Source organism: Saccostrea cucullata, unplaced genomic scaffold (assembly GCF_032062105.1).
Source record: "Saccostrea cucullata isolate Sc308-1 unplaced genomic scaffold, CSIRO_AGI_Scuc_v1 ctg645, whole genome shotgun sequence".
Classification (NCBI taxonomy): Eukaryota; Metazoa; Mollusca; class Bivalvia; order Ostreida; family Ostreidae; genus Saccostrea; species Saccostrea cuccullata.
In genome coordinates, this window is record NW_026931035.1 from 422,322 (window position 1) to 437,169 (window position 14,848).

The 14,848-nt window shown below is 34.9% G+C and overlaps 2 protein-coding genes across 3 annotated transcripts; one reads left to right on the plus strand and one right to left on the minus strand.

The window, feature by feature from the left end:
* Window positions 1-2,436: 2,436 nt before the first annotated feature.
* LOC134231142 (galactoside alpha-(1,2)-fucosyltransferase 2-like) lies at window positions 2,437-5,411 on the minus strand. 2 transcript variants are annotated; one of them, XM_062713059.1, is made up of 3 exons: window positions 5,309-5,411; window positions 3,741-3,785; window positions 2,437-3,454 (listed from the first exon to the last, which is right to left on the minus strand). In XM_062713059.1, the coding sequence occupies exons 2-3, from the start codon at window positions 3,760-3,762 to the stop codon at window positions 2,517-2,519; spliced, it is 960 nt and encodes a 319-aa protein (XP_062569043.1). In that variant the 5' UTR covers window positions 3,763-3,785; window positions 5,309-5,411; the 3' UTR covers window positions 2,437-2,516. The 2 variants fall into 2 exon arrangements, with proteins under 2 accessions (XP_062569043.1, XP_062569044.1); XM_062713060.1 differs by lacking the exon at window positions 5,309-5,411 and adding an exon at window positions 4,765-4,839.
* A 2,596-nt stretch (window positions 5,412-8,007) lies between these two features.
* Window positions 8,008-14,761, plus strand: LOC134231164 (KICSTOR subunit 2-like). The gene is made up of 10 exons (XM_062713090.1): window positions 8,008-8,142; window positions 8,834-8,957; window positions 9,090-9,236; window positions 11,080-11,261; window positions 11,928-12,065; window positions 12,533-12,671; window positions 12,917-13,012; window positions 13,215-13,309; window positions 13,686-13,848; window positions 14,471-14,761. Exons 2-10 carry the CDS (start codon window positions 8,841-8,843, stop codon window positions 14,753-14,755), a joined length of 1,362 nt encoding a protein of 453 aa, XP_062569074.1. The 5' UTR covers window positions 8,008-8,142; window positions 8,834-8,840; the 3' UTR covers window positions 14,756-14,761.
* The last annotated feature ends 87 nt before the right edge of the window (window positions 14,762-14,848 follow it).

The following is a 14,848-nucleotide window of genomic DNA, read 5'->3' on the forward strand; positions in this document are numbered from 1 at the left end:
TGCCATGTGTGTGTTTATTTGTTTTTGGAATTAAACAAGATAATCATTTATAAGGAAACCTAAAAAAAAGAAAATGAGCAAATATAGTTTGTCATTTGATAAACCAGATGTTTCAATTGCAAATTATAGTTTAAAGAACATAAATTATAGTTCAGGATATTAATCAATAATTAATATATCTAAACTATAACTGTATACACATAGATCTTAAACTGTTTACACTGTACTTCTCGGTGAGGTACACATCACTGAACCTGTGAATGTATTGGTTTGTATCATGGATATTGGCCTGGGAAGCTCAGTAGGTAGAGCACCTGACTTGTGATATAGGGATTAGTCAAACAATTCAGCCAAACATTTTCTCCTTTACTTAACAGACAACGCCATTAACCACCCCTGGAATTGTTGGTGAAATTCCTGCAAGGGGTAAATAACAAGAGGTCCATGGGCCACATCGTTCACATGAGTAAATTTAGCCATGCTATTCTATACCATATTTCCCTCTTGTAATTTCTATTATGATCCCACCCCAACCCCGGTGGTCATGATCTGGAAAATTTAGAATCTACACTATTCCAGGATGCTTCCACATAAGTTTCAACTTTTCTGGCCCAGGGGTTCTTGAGAAGATTTTTTTAATGACCCCACCATATTTTTGTCTTTTCTTGATTATCTCCCTTTTTTAAGAGGATTTGGCTCCTCACTGTAATAATTTAATCTCCCCCTCACCCAAGGATGTTTTTTTACAAAGTTTGGTTAAAATTGGCCCTGTGGTTCTGAAGAGTTTAAAATGTGAACAGTTTACAGATGGAGTAACAGATAACGGATGTTCCGAAAAGCTCAGTTGAGCTTTCAGCTCAAGAGAACTAAAAACTTGGGTTGTTTGGGAAAACAATTCAAGGAAGGAGGAATGTAATATTTTTGGACATATACATATTGGCCTGGGTAGCTCAGAAGTTAGAGCACCTGGCTAGAGATACAAGGGTCCATGCATCTTCAGCCATTCATTTTCTCCTTTCATAGGACCAGAAGATTTTAAACTGATGTGAAAGTTTCATTATTATCTGAAGATAAAAATATGTTGAAATTATAATCCCTAGTCCCTTAAGGTTAGTGTGGGGCCAAAATAGACGATCAAAGTCTATTAAAAAGGACTATCATATTATAGAAAATACTCCGTAAATTAAAAATCTCTTGTTAGAACAGCGATGGCATGGATGGCGCTTGTTTCAAACAATTGGCTAGTTTTTTATACTATATAATAAAACGTGTTATTATATACATGAAGTATAAAAAACTAGCCTATTGCATAAAAAAGCGCCCGTGATGGGTGGTCATCATGGTGTAGAAGTTTGTTCAAATCATGACCATTGTGGGTGGGTGATACTACAGTGGAGGTTCAAAGTTTTAAATGGGAATATATGAAAAATCTTTTACATGTATTATAATGCCATGAAATTATCTGCGGATATACAAATAGTAGATTTAAGTTTGTTCAAACCATGACCCTTACGTTATGTAGGGCCACAAAAGACTATCCAAGTTTTACATGGTATTATACTGGTAAATTAAACAAACTAGAGAACTGAGGAAAAAATGCATATGGGAAACGGAAAAAGTCATCCTTGACCTTTCGGCTTTTTGTCTTACGGTTAATAGAGGTCTTCCTGACTCGTTTTATTGCAAAATCTTACATAGAACCAAAGATTGTTATCATTGAAAACGATAAGTATACAATGTCTGGATCTTTGACATCAAACGTAATGGTTTTTGTACAGTGTATATTAAAGTTGAACTGATAAAAGACATAAAATTCCACTGCAAAATTTTGAAGAGAACTATGTTAAATTATCACAAGAAAGCCATTTTTAAGGAATCTTTTTAAAAGTGTCTTGGAGTTTAAATATAGAATTTCATTTAAAAAAGCTTTACGGGAACTTCAGTTTCATCTGTATGCCATCTTTGCAATACGAGTATTTGAATTTCTTACCTTGATCGTTTTTTCTCAAAATCGGGGTTCATTTTAAAGTCACAGGGAGAAATGATACAAAAGTTCATTTACAAAATGATCACAGTATCTTAAGTTATCATCTGGAAAGCCACTTTATAAAACCTGCATATGGTGTTTTCGTCTCCCAGTTTATTCCATATTCAAGAACAAGTTCCGAGTACGATCGATTTTTACCCGGAGACAGGATACTGACAGATAAGTTGATGTTACAGAGCAAATCTGATTAAATTCAGATCATTTTATCCGCTTATTAACAAATAAATTGCTGATTTTAATTAGATTGTGTTAAAGGGGTTTGAGCTTAAAGTCGGCATTTCGTAAATCCAATGGCTGTAAGATAATGTTACATAATTATGTAGTTTTGAGATCTGTTTTTCATGCAAAAATCCTAAATCATACAGTGGCGTATTTAATCAATGCTTTTATTAAATATTAATCAATTATATCTAAAAGTGTTGCTAAGAAATATAATGGAACACAAGTTGAATATAAGTCAGTGGTTCTATCACTCCAGGCCAATCCACCCGGGATAGAAATAATCAGACATATCGGAACTAAAGTCTTTCCGGAGACTACTGTCGTTTCTAGCTACATTTTTGAAGTAGATAGTTGTGCCATTGGCCAGAAAACCCCCCCACCAACCAAACGATCCAACAGTCATAACTGTGTGATTGCACATCGAGATGGCGCACATGTCGACTTCCCGCGGGCTTTCAGGCGCGAAGACTACGTCACTTCCGTTTATGTGATATTTGCACCACTTGAGATCCTCCACATTCGGATTTGTAAAAACGATGAACACCAATGGGTGGTATCTATCTCTAAAATATTTCAAAGATCTACCGAGATATTCCCCTGTGGCTAAAGTATATCCATATTTGACATTTTTATCAAGTTTATAATCACCCCTTCGTATATGGACGCCCACTATCGTTAGGTTGTTACTAGAGAAGGGTTTCGTCAGTGTCTCTATAAGCGTCCGTGCTTTATGCTGAACATCCTCCATAAATACAAATTGTTCCCTAATCTCACTCTCCACATCCTGAAAGTATTTCCAAGACTGTAGATAGGATTTATGAATGTAGTTCAGATTGTTTTTCCTATAAAAATGGACGGAACCTTTATCATATGCACACGGTTTCCTCTCTACAACCTTTTCTGCAGTGTCACAAAACTGTTTGCCGATTAAGAATCTGGTAGAAATATTGAAAGTATTAAACATTAAGGATGTAGGCGTTATTCCTATAGTCATGTTTCTGGCCCGGGCTATCCCATAAGTTGAGGCATATTGAAACATATTGTTACCCAAGCCTCCCCGGAAGTAAGCACATAACCGGTTCTCCTCAGTTTGAACCGGAAGTAGGTGTTTCGGTCTTTTTAGGAAGAGGTAGAAAAAGAAGCAGTTGATCAACACACTGAAAAACAGGATCAGCAGCAAAAGGTCTAGAGGAAGAAAGAACACAATCAGATATGATAAACGGAAACAACTCAAATTAAGAATGATATAAAACTGTATAGTTTTAATCGTTAGCAAAGAAAACCCAAGAAAAAATTCAAAAAAGTTCGAATTCATCAATTCAGGTCACTAGCGCTACGGTCTTTTCATTATTTCACAAGTCTATATATTCTCCATTTTTTTACTGTTAACCGTGCTTAAACGTCTTTTTCTCTCCTGTCATTTTAGGGGGAAAAGATGCAATTCAATAAGTATTTTTGAATAATTCAGTACCAGTTTTCATAATTCTTCTCATAACTGTTCATTTTTCTCGTGTCCCTAAAAAATAAAAAAAAAATGTGATATACAATGTATTTAGTGTTCATTGTTGTTGTTAAATTTTTCAGTAGTGCAGACTGAATTAAACTATAGAATGATTTAAATCATTTAAGAACATGTATACGTTTCCTTGCCTATATTATCCTTACGTACACTATACATGCATACATTAAAACAAACAGACAACCATACAAACTTGCTTCAATGCAACTGCAGCTAAAACAGACAATAAGTCCTTTTTCTATTGCTAGAGAAACACGTATACATTCAAATACTTAAACTGGAATGGCGCTTTAAAAAATGGAGTACTGTGAGCACTGAGCTCACTAAATGATACCACCCGCCAACAATATGATTCTAAATGCGAAGTCCAAATTTTGCTCTGGGAAACCTGAAATAAGTGTCAGGTCATATAAAATAAAAGGTGCATAGTGGCATTATGTAATAAAGAATTTGTGAAAGTATATCATTAAATTCTATTAAGTGGTATATAAAAGGAGTTGTTGATAAGAGGTGGGTACCAAATAATTTTTTTCCAATATGATAGAAATAATGTAAATAAAAGAATGGCCAAATTTATAATAAAGCATGCATTATTACGAATCATTCACCTTTTGAAGATATGAAGATATGAAAGGGGGGGGGGGTAATAAAACATGCATAACATTCTCATAAAAATATTTTAAGAAAAAAGTCAATGTTTTTGGTATCGTAAACCCAAAGTATGTGTCCGATTAAAAAGTAAAACAGGAGGTCACCCAATGAAAGAAAAAGTGAGGAAAAACCCCTCTCTCTCTCTCTCTCTCTCTCTCTCTCTCTCTCTCTCTCTCTCTCTCGTAAGAGTGTGTGTGTCTTTGTGTGTTTTCAAAACAATAACGTAAAACACTTTAAAAATTTAAGAAAAGAACTGCAAATTCTGTCTCGAGAGTAAAAAAAAAACAAACATATATTTCCTTATTAATGAACAAACAGTACGTACATTTATACCTTCTACATTTGTGACTTGTCCCAAGGCCCGCAGGGAGCGCATTTTAACGTACATGTACGACCAGTTAACTGATTAATGTTGTTGGAGAACGAAGCCATTGTACATTCCGCTTACTTCTAATATACGATTTACAAAAAAATGTTCTTTTTATTGAATCCTCCACCAAAAAGGTGGGATTATTTTTGGAATGGTTGATCATCTAAGGTTAGGCCTCTCTAAGTAAACGAATGGGAATGCAGGTCGGGATTACTTATGATTAATTTAAATTACAACAGAAATTTGCGCAATTTCAAACAAATAAATCCACTTAAATAAATAGCGTGCCTATATTTACAAACCTCACCTGTTCAATGTGTTCTAACACATTTCTGATGACCAATATATCAGAGTCAGGAACCACTACATTAAATGTCCCATATTACAGTCTGTTCACGTGTAAACAATAACATGCCGGAAAACCTACTATATATAGACTAAATTATGCATGAAACGAAGCTAACGATTTACATTTACCTGCTGTTTAATGTGAACCTACCTTGAATTTAAGATGTCGAGTCAGAAGCGTGTTGTCAAAGAACTGCGTCACGATGCATCGAGTGATGATAAGGACATATTATCGCGGAGACTTGGCGTGGATCTAACAAATCATCATAATATGGGAGCAAATATTTACCTCCTGTAAATAGTAAAAAAAAATAATAAAAATTGTTCTGTACTTAATACGAATGCACATGCTCTCATTGACACCCCCCTTTTTTATTGTGCTAATGTTTATTTATAGGACATATTCAGTTTCTTTTGTTTCCCACGGGAGTTGGTTTCAACACTCATGCAAAACATTCAAAAAGATGTTTTTAAGTACATTGAAATCAATCCCGAAATTTCGATGTTCCATTAAAACAGGTGTAATTTTTTTTGTTTGATGCTCTATATATTTTATATAAGGTTCAAGATAAAATATTCGTATTACCTCCAAAGTCAAGGTGATGCTAATTCTCGATAAGGGCTGTGTCTTATCACGAAGTCTCAAAGTTATTATTTAATAATTCTATTTCGGGATAACGCTCAAACCTAAGCACATATAACTTTATCTCGGAAAAAAAATTAGAAACCCAAACGTTTGTCCCGTTAGTCGTAATTTATGCATGTTAGGCTGTCCAAAGTTAATTCTATGTTAAACTCACACGGGTACGGAAGTTTCAGAGAAATAACCAAAAATGTATCTCGGATTGCTTTCAATTTTCTGCATTCAATGGGAACAGGCAACATTTATGGGGTATATTTGAGATACTGATAGATTAACTAGAAAAAGTTAATAAATAATTAGCTTTAAAATACATAAACATAAAATACATGTTTTTACAGTATTTAGATCCGTATATATGCCGAATTAATTTTTTAATCATTTGTTTTACCCCCCCCCCCCATTCGTAAATTTTGAAGGTTTTATGTGACGTTAGACGTAGAACTAATTTAGTACATAATTTATTTTCATTCTTGATATTCATCTTGTATAAATCACCATTGCTATATACGAATACATTAAATATTAGCTTTAGGCTGGAAAATTTTTTTTAAAAAAAATAAGATGTGTTTGTGAAACACTAATGTCCAATACAGGCAGCTTAGGGCGAAGGTTAAAGTCTTTTTCATGAGCAAATCAAACTCCAAGGTCAAGAGATCAAAAATGCATGTTGTTTAAGCACACAAAGATTGGACTTGTGTTAATGGATATACCTGATGAAGTACCATTTATTCAAAAGTTATAGTCAATGTTAATGTTTTCAAAAAGTTGATATCAAACTCTAAGATTAACGTCAAATGGTCAAAATTAATGGAACGAAAGGGAGGACTTTGTCATTCAAAATACACATGCAAAATATAAAAGCCCAGGTATCCGACTGTTCTAATATGATCAAAAGTTCAAGTTTTCCAAAAGTAGGCCAAACTCCAAGGTCTAGGTCAAAATTGCTGGTATCCAAAGCAAGGTCTTACCTGTGAATTCTAACTGCATGTTCAGAAGTTATGGCCAAGGTTAAATCTTATAAAATTGAGTCAAACTCTAAGGTCAAGGTACGAAATATTAACATCATTTGGAAGTTTTTGTCGCGATAAATAAATTGAGTGAAATAGTAAAGCTTCAGTACCTATTGTTTAAAAGTTCCCGTGGTCTTACTGTGAACCTTTCAGGAGAAGGGATTTTTTAAAAACCAAATAGAATGGCTTTTTGAAGACAACACAGGCACGAACCAACAGGGGGCTCTTTTATAAAATGTGTGTCATATATATGTGTCATTCGAAAACGGTTGGTTACGGGTATATTTATAAATGGCTTATATGATAGAGACTAAAGGGTACATTATCGATAACATGTAGTTTATATTAGAATACAAATACCGGTGTAGGGAAAAGGTGTTTGGGGAACACTGCATGATCCCCCCGCATAGCAGCCTTTGGCGAAGGCTAAGGTTTCTCAGGTAAAACTATACAAGGTCAAGGGGTTAGAAATGTTGTTTTTTTTTTTTTAAGGAATTGTATCAATGAATAAACTCGTGAAAAATAATAGCCAAAGAAGCAACCGTTCTAAAGTTAAGGCTAAGATTTAAAAGTTTTTCGAAAGCGGGTTAAATGCCAAGGTCAATGTCAAAGGGTCTAAAACAATGATGCTCAGGGAAAGGACTTGTCACAAGGATAAAGGTCCTACAATTAATGAACCAACTCCAAGGTCAAAAGCGCAAAATTGTTGATATCCAAATGAATGTCTTGTCACAAGGGATACATATGTGAAATACAATACATACAAATGTATGTGCATATATAAAGTATATTAAGTGTTCAAAAGTTAGGGACAATTAAGGTTTAAAAGTCAGACTCTTCGGTCAAGGTCAAAATATCAAATATAATTATATCCAAGCAACAGTCTTGTGACAATGAATACACATAATTATGAATTATGAAAATCCTAGCACCAACTGTACAAAAATTATGACCAGAGTATATTTTTTGCAATGATCGAGCAAGGTTAAAGTTTTAGTGGACAAACAAACAAAATTAACAGATCAACAGACAAACACACAGACAATGGGGAATCATTTGGATCTATATTCACAGAAAAAACCTTAAAGCTATTGTCTTAAAAGCTAAAAAAATGTTGAATTTCACTAACATGAAATTAAGTATTTCGGAATTACGATCTCTTAGCATATTGCTTCTTCATTTAGGGTGTAAGACCATTTTTCCTGCTTGAGATGCACAGAAGAAAAACTGACAATATTGATTATATTCACAATAATGACAATGTTATTTGAAGTAATGCCATTAAAATGCGGTTTTATTTGAAAAGCAGCATAATAATTTTCACCATTACAAGTAAGACAAAATCCAACTCGTTATCACCAAGTGGTACTAATTTGCAAGATCATTAACTTACCTATTTTATGATCATTACCGCTACACATGATTTTATCAGGAAGACCATAGTCGATAACAAGTCGTTACCGCTACATATAGAATCAGCCAGCAGTGCCACTGAATATGAATTCATTATAATTCATTAAAAGATATTTTCAGACAACAGTGCCTCAACCAAATGGCCTTCAAAACTCTACCAATCATGTAAATACTGTGTGTTTTAACATGAAAAATGCTCAGTTTTGAAACTTTCTAATATGTGTTAATGAATGAAAATGATTTTAAAATGTAAAAATGATTGAGAAAAAAGAAACTTTCTGCTCAAAATCTACCTTTCACTTCCCTGTGATATATGTAAGCAGGGCAAACAGTGGTAATAATATTACAACTGTTTGCCCTGCTTACATGTATAATATAACTTTTTTTTAAAATGGCCGTAATGGGTATGTAGTGTAATAAAAATTTTGAAAATGTAGATGTAATTGATACAAATTCAGATGAATGTATGCTGGGCAAATGGTTTGTGATTTGATGAGAAGAGTTTAATCCTCTTAATGACATTATCTGGAAAGAAAAAACGTAGACAAAATGAACCGAAAAGATAAAGATCAAATACTTGAAACAATTACCGGTATGTTTTTATTTTCAGATAAAGAATGACTAGTCTGAGTTTGAGTTTAGCGTCTCTAAATGGTGAGAAAGAAGAACAGTTTCTGGAGCATTATTTTTCTCACGTCAGTCACTGTGAACATGACAAAGCCAGGGAACTTGCAGTAAGTTTTCTTGCATCTTGATGACAGTTGTATAATTCTAGTAATAATTTTATAACATTTCTTTAAAATCCCCCTTTTCCTCTTTTTTTGTCAATGCTAATTAATTGCTTTGAATTGGATTTTTTATAACAGGAGAAGGAGAGAGATGCTTACAAGGCAATGTTTGGTTCCTCCTGGGCCATGTTCTTACTTTCACTTTCACAGTTTGCCACAGCAGAGAAAACTTACATGTCACTGGGATTTTTAGAACAGAAGAGCTTCTTTACAAGATCAAAAGATGTAAGTAATTTTACAGTGATTTATTGAATACATTGTTCAATAGATAAATCATGTTAGATGTTAAGAATTGATATAAAAAATGAAAATCTACCAGTTCTCTGAGAAAATCTCTTTCCTGCTAAAAGCAAGACTGACATCTAGCATATGTAGATACACATGTAATAGAGAATGTGTTAATATTTTATAAAAAAAATGATGTCTTTTTATAATTTAAAGTAAATACTTAAAAAAAACCAGGTAATCAGAGATTACAGAGCTCACCTCAACGAATGTTGTCTTTAAGTAAGGCAAAGTCACACAATTAACTAACAAAAGGTGTACATCCAAAAATACAAAATTTATGCACTTTTGATCTGATTCTTTCGAATAGACCTATATAAAACTTCAAACTAGTTCTTTATCATGAAAACATAATTAAAATCCAGCATCTGAAGCAAGTTTGAGAGTTTTCATCCCTAGATGCATCATTTGTACAAGTTTGATTTATATAAGCCTTGCAGTTTCTTGGTAATAGACCTGCACCCATAACTTTTACCTGGTTCATTATCTGGAAAATGTAAGTCGAATTCAGCATCCAAAGCAAGTCCATTGGTGTGCATCCTAAGATGCAAGTTTGCTCAATATAGGGCTCATAGTTACTTGGAAATGAAACCTGCATAAAAAGCTAACCTTTTCACTCATCCAGAAAATCTAGGTCAGATTCAACATCCGAAGCCAGCCAGGTAGAATGCATCCTAAGATGCATCATCCATGCAACTTTGGTCATTAAAGAACTCATAGCAACTTGAAAAATGAAACCTGTACCAAAAACTTTGATTGTCCACTCAGTCAGAAAAGTTAGGTCAGATTCAGCATCCGAAGCAGGCTTGGTAGTGTGCATCCGTAGATGTATTATCCTTGCAAGTTTGGTCAACATAGGGCCCATAGTTACTTGGAAATGAATCACCAAAAACTTTAACCTGTTCACTCGTCCAAAAAATGTAGGTCAGATTCAGCATCTGAAGCAAGTCTGGTAGTATGCATCCTAAGATGTATCATCCATGCAAGTTTAGTCATTATAGGGCTCATAGTAACTTGGAAATGAATCCTGCACCAAAAACTTTAACCTGTTCACTCATCCAGAAAACGTAGGTCAGATTCAGCATCCGTAGCAAGTCTGGTAGTATGCATCCTAAGATGTACCATCCATGCAAGTTTGGTCATTATAGAGCTCATAGTAACTTGGAAATGAAACCTGCACCAAAAACTTTAACCTGTTCACTCAACCGGAAAATGTAGGTCAGATTCAGCATCCGAAGCAAGTCTGGTAGTATGCATCCTAAGATGTACCATCCATGCAAGTTTGGTCATTATAGAGCTTATAGTATCTTTGAAATGAAACGTGCACCAAAAACTTTAACCTGTTCACTCAACCGGAAAATGTAGGTCAGATACAGCATCCAAAGCAAGTCTGGTAGTATGCATCCTTAGATGTACCATCCATGCAAGTTTGGTCAACATAGGGCTTATAGTTACTCGGGAATGAGACCTACACCAAAAACTGCTCCAAAAACATTAACCTGGTCATTCCTTTGCTGAAATTTCAGCATCTGAAACTGTGACTAGTACAATGAAACACACTAGGAACAACTTCCATGCATGTCTAATCAATATAGGACATAGAAGTACTTAAAAGGAAAACTGCTCCAAAAAACTTAACCTTAACCCGGGACACCGACGCCGAGGGTATTACATAAGCTCCCCCAACTTCATTGAGGTGAGCTAAAAATATTTAAATTCATGTACTAGTATAACGTTTTGTCATGATTTTGAGAATTAAAGACCATATTTGTGTTAATTGCAGACTCTGAAGAGCTGTTATCAGACCCTGATGCAGGATTTTAGACGCGTTGAGGAGGCTGTAAAATCCACAGAGGAACAAGGATTTGGAATGTCCAGCAATGTGATCGAATTCGAGAAGTTACTAGCCCATCTTTGTGATCAACTGTGCTTCTTTACACAGGCCAGACAGGAGACAATCAATTTGTATCCTATGCAGGTTTTAAATTCTTAGCTCAGACCTGTCACTTTCCAGGGGTACCTTTTCCATCAGAAAATTTCCTTTCACTCTTCCAGTTCCCCTTTGGACTAAAATATTGGTTCAAAACCATCAAAATCCTTAATTGGGTCCAAAACCATCAAAATCCAAATCTTCATTTTTTCCTCCTTGATATCCAGCATGCAAACATGATTGCAGTGAGATAGGAGTCTTAAACCAAATTGTGGAATTTTAGTTTCCAGAGTTCAGGTACAGGAGAGGGTGAAGTAGATCTTATGCTATAAATGCACTTTGTATTTAAAACTCCTCTATTCCTAAACATCTAGGTTATAAGGTTAATACATGTAGATAATGTACATGATCATAGAATCCTCACTCTTCCAGAATTAATATATGGCACTGGATTCCAGAATTCAAATTCCAGGTGGGAAAAGTTGGTTAAAAGATGTAAAAGCATCATGGTTCCTTCTCAGGTGCCCATGGCAACTTGTCTAAGTAAGAGAGGAAACATTGAGATAGCCAAGGGGTTGAGATACTGGTTAAAATAAATAGTGATATAAACTATGAATTAAACATATCCATGATATTCAAGATATCAATAAGATACCAAAGTTCCAGCTATATCACTTTAGTTCCTTGACAGAGGGGACTAGCTATGAACAAGTTCACATCATGGGGATGACAAAGCATATCAACTTTGAAGATCTTAACATGGTTGTCAAGGAAATTATAGCAGGACACAACAAGAATTTTCACCATCCAATTTTAGCACCACTCAAAACTGTGTTTGGGTAAGTCAGTGAATTGTTGGGTCTAATAGTTCTTGAGAATATTGAGATCTTAGCGGATATTACACCATTGAATTTATGAAATATCAGTTATAAGTCAAAGGTTCCAAAAACCAGCTCAATGGTTTTATAATTATTCTGCATTTCAGCTTAAACATTTAAGTTTGTACAAAACCAAAGTGTCTGAATGTCTGGAACACCATGAAGTCTAAAATAATCAAACTTTATCAGTTAATGTTCAGTTGATGTGTCTTCTAGCTGGCACACTGTGAAGCCTAGAATTTTCAGACTTTATCAGCAAATAATCAGTTGATGTTCAGTTGATGTGTCTTTGGGATGATCCGTCTACTGTTGTCATTCTTACCCACTGGATGTTCATGTGTCTTTGTCATAGCATGACCATATTCAAAATTCAAGACATTATTAATGTAAAACAGCTTTCATTTCTCGAAATTGATATATATTTGTAGATATGAGTGTGATACATTAAACCATTTACTGGTTGCCCAGACTATGATGTCTGACTGGAAGTTTCTGATGGCCCTCTTACACATTCATGAAGCCCACACAAAACTGACAAGCTGGGCTACATTAATTCACCCTAAGGAGGTGAGTTTATGTCTGTTGAATAACTACTTTGAAAAAAAAACTGTTCAAAATTGCAATAAGTTATCCAAAGGGAGAACACTGCGACTCAATGCTTATGTGGACTCTGATATTGATTGTTCTGTACATGAGGGTATATAATAAAATACCAAGATTTTAAATGATAGAATTTATAGATTTTTTTTTATCAAAAAAGAACAATTGCCAGATGATATTATCTATGTACATGTAACACTTGATTATAACAGAGTAAGAAATCTGCCTTCGGAGGCTCCAGTAAACATGGCTCCCTGCCTGCCCTTTATCAGTGGCTGAGTAAATTCAAAAACCTGCTGCTCTCTAAAGTGAGTCAACTTCCTACAATTTCCATAACTCTGTCTACATTTAACCTTGATTTGTTTATTTTCTAAACCATTTTAGTATCTGATTTATAATTTCATCTCTACTGTTGATGACACTACGTTGTCAGTACATGTATTGCACTGCTATTTTCAGTTCAGTATCTACTTTTATGACATTGTCGGTATCACATTGCTCTCGTTTCAGTTCAGTATCTACTTTTACGACATCCTACAAAGGCAGGCCTCTCCCCTTGAAATGAAATCCTTGATCAGTAAAACTCCTGATGATTTTGTCACAAGGTAATGGAGAGGATGAGATCAAACTAATAATTGATATTACATTGTGAATCAAAAAATAAATGTTCAGTTCTCAAGTGTAAGGGTGGATAAATATCATTCTGAAATCAAATTCTCAATTTGTAATTTTATTGTGGTTGTGATTTCGCTTTTATGATTGTTGAATGAAATTTAGAAAATATTGTAGTATAATAAGCATACTTGTTAACATTAGCATATGGTGAAACTATATGTTGTTCTGTAAAACTACCAGGTATTGGTGTGTTCGAAGTGTAGCAAGAACAGATTCTGTTTAGAAAACAGGAAAACTGATACAAATTAAATTAAAAATGTATCTGAATTCAGATATTATATTGTTGACATTTTGATTTGGTTTCAGGATACAGACATTTCACAAGAAGTCTGATGCGTGTCATGTCTCCCTGGTCCTGAACACTCAGGGACTCGAGCGAGTTTTCCCTGGGGGATATCAGTACCCAGGGAGACTGGTGGAAACACCCCAGGGACTGGACACTTTTCCTGCCATTTTTTCCTACCCAGGGGTATGTCTAAATTCACTAAATTTATAAAAGAAAAGTGTAGTTAAAATGTAGTCATGTTCAGGCACAGTTAGACAGATGCCTGTACATATAATTCTTAATTTTCCCACTATGGATGTTAAACATAGGAAAAAGTTGGAATGGCCTAATGAATGTGAAAGTTCTGAGAAATATGCACTGCTTTGTGCACTGTTTGAGTTTGGTCAGGGAGGAGAAAAATAAAGTTTGCACTGTGTATTAGAACACAGATGACTTCCTGATCAGACAAGTAAAATAACAACACCTCTGTAATAGTTGTTCTGCTCTATGATTTAGGACATACCTGCCAATCATTTTCCTGCGGTGATGATGACCACACCTCTGTAATAGTTTAACTGCTGTCTATGTTTCAGGATAGACCCGCCAGTCATTTCCCTGCAGTGGTGATGACCACACCTCTGTTATAATATGTAACTGATCTCTATGTTTCAGGATATACCTGCCAATCATTTTCCCGGCAGTGGTGATGACCACAACTCTGTATTAGTGTAACTGCTCTCTGTGTTTCAGGGGAGACCCACCAATCATTTCCCCACATGATGATGACCACACCCCTGTAATAGTGTAACTGATCTATTCTTTTCAGGATAGACCCGCCAATCATTTTCCCGCAGTGGTGATGATGTTGACGGAGGGACGTGACAGGGAGGAGCCAGCCGTGTACGCCCAGGATAAAATACACTACATGTACGACAAGGGGTCGCACTCCTCCTACTTCTACACACAGGTCGATACAAGGATCAGTCTGGTCGTTATATTCGAGAGCAAGAAATCAGAGAAAGACTCCTACGTGAATAACTTTATGACTGAATTAGCCACTCACTTAAGGTGTACAAAATTCTTTACTTCCTTAAAGCCAGGCTTTAAGTGAAATATATAGATTATGTTTTTGTCATACTAGTATTTCGATGCCAAAATATTTTTCACAATAAAAATGTGCAATATTTATCTCATAAAAAATAAA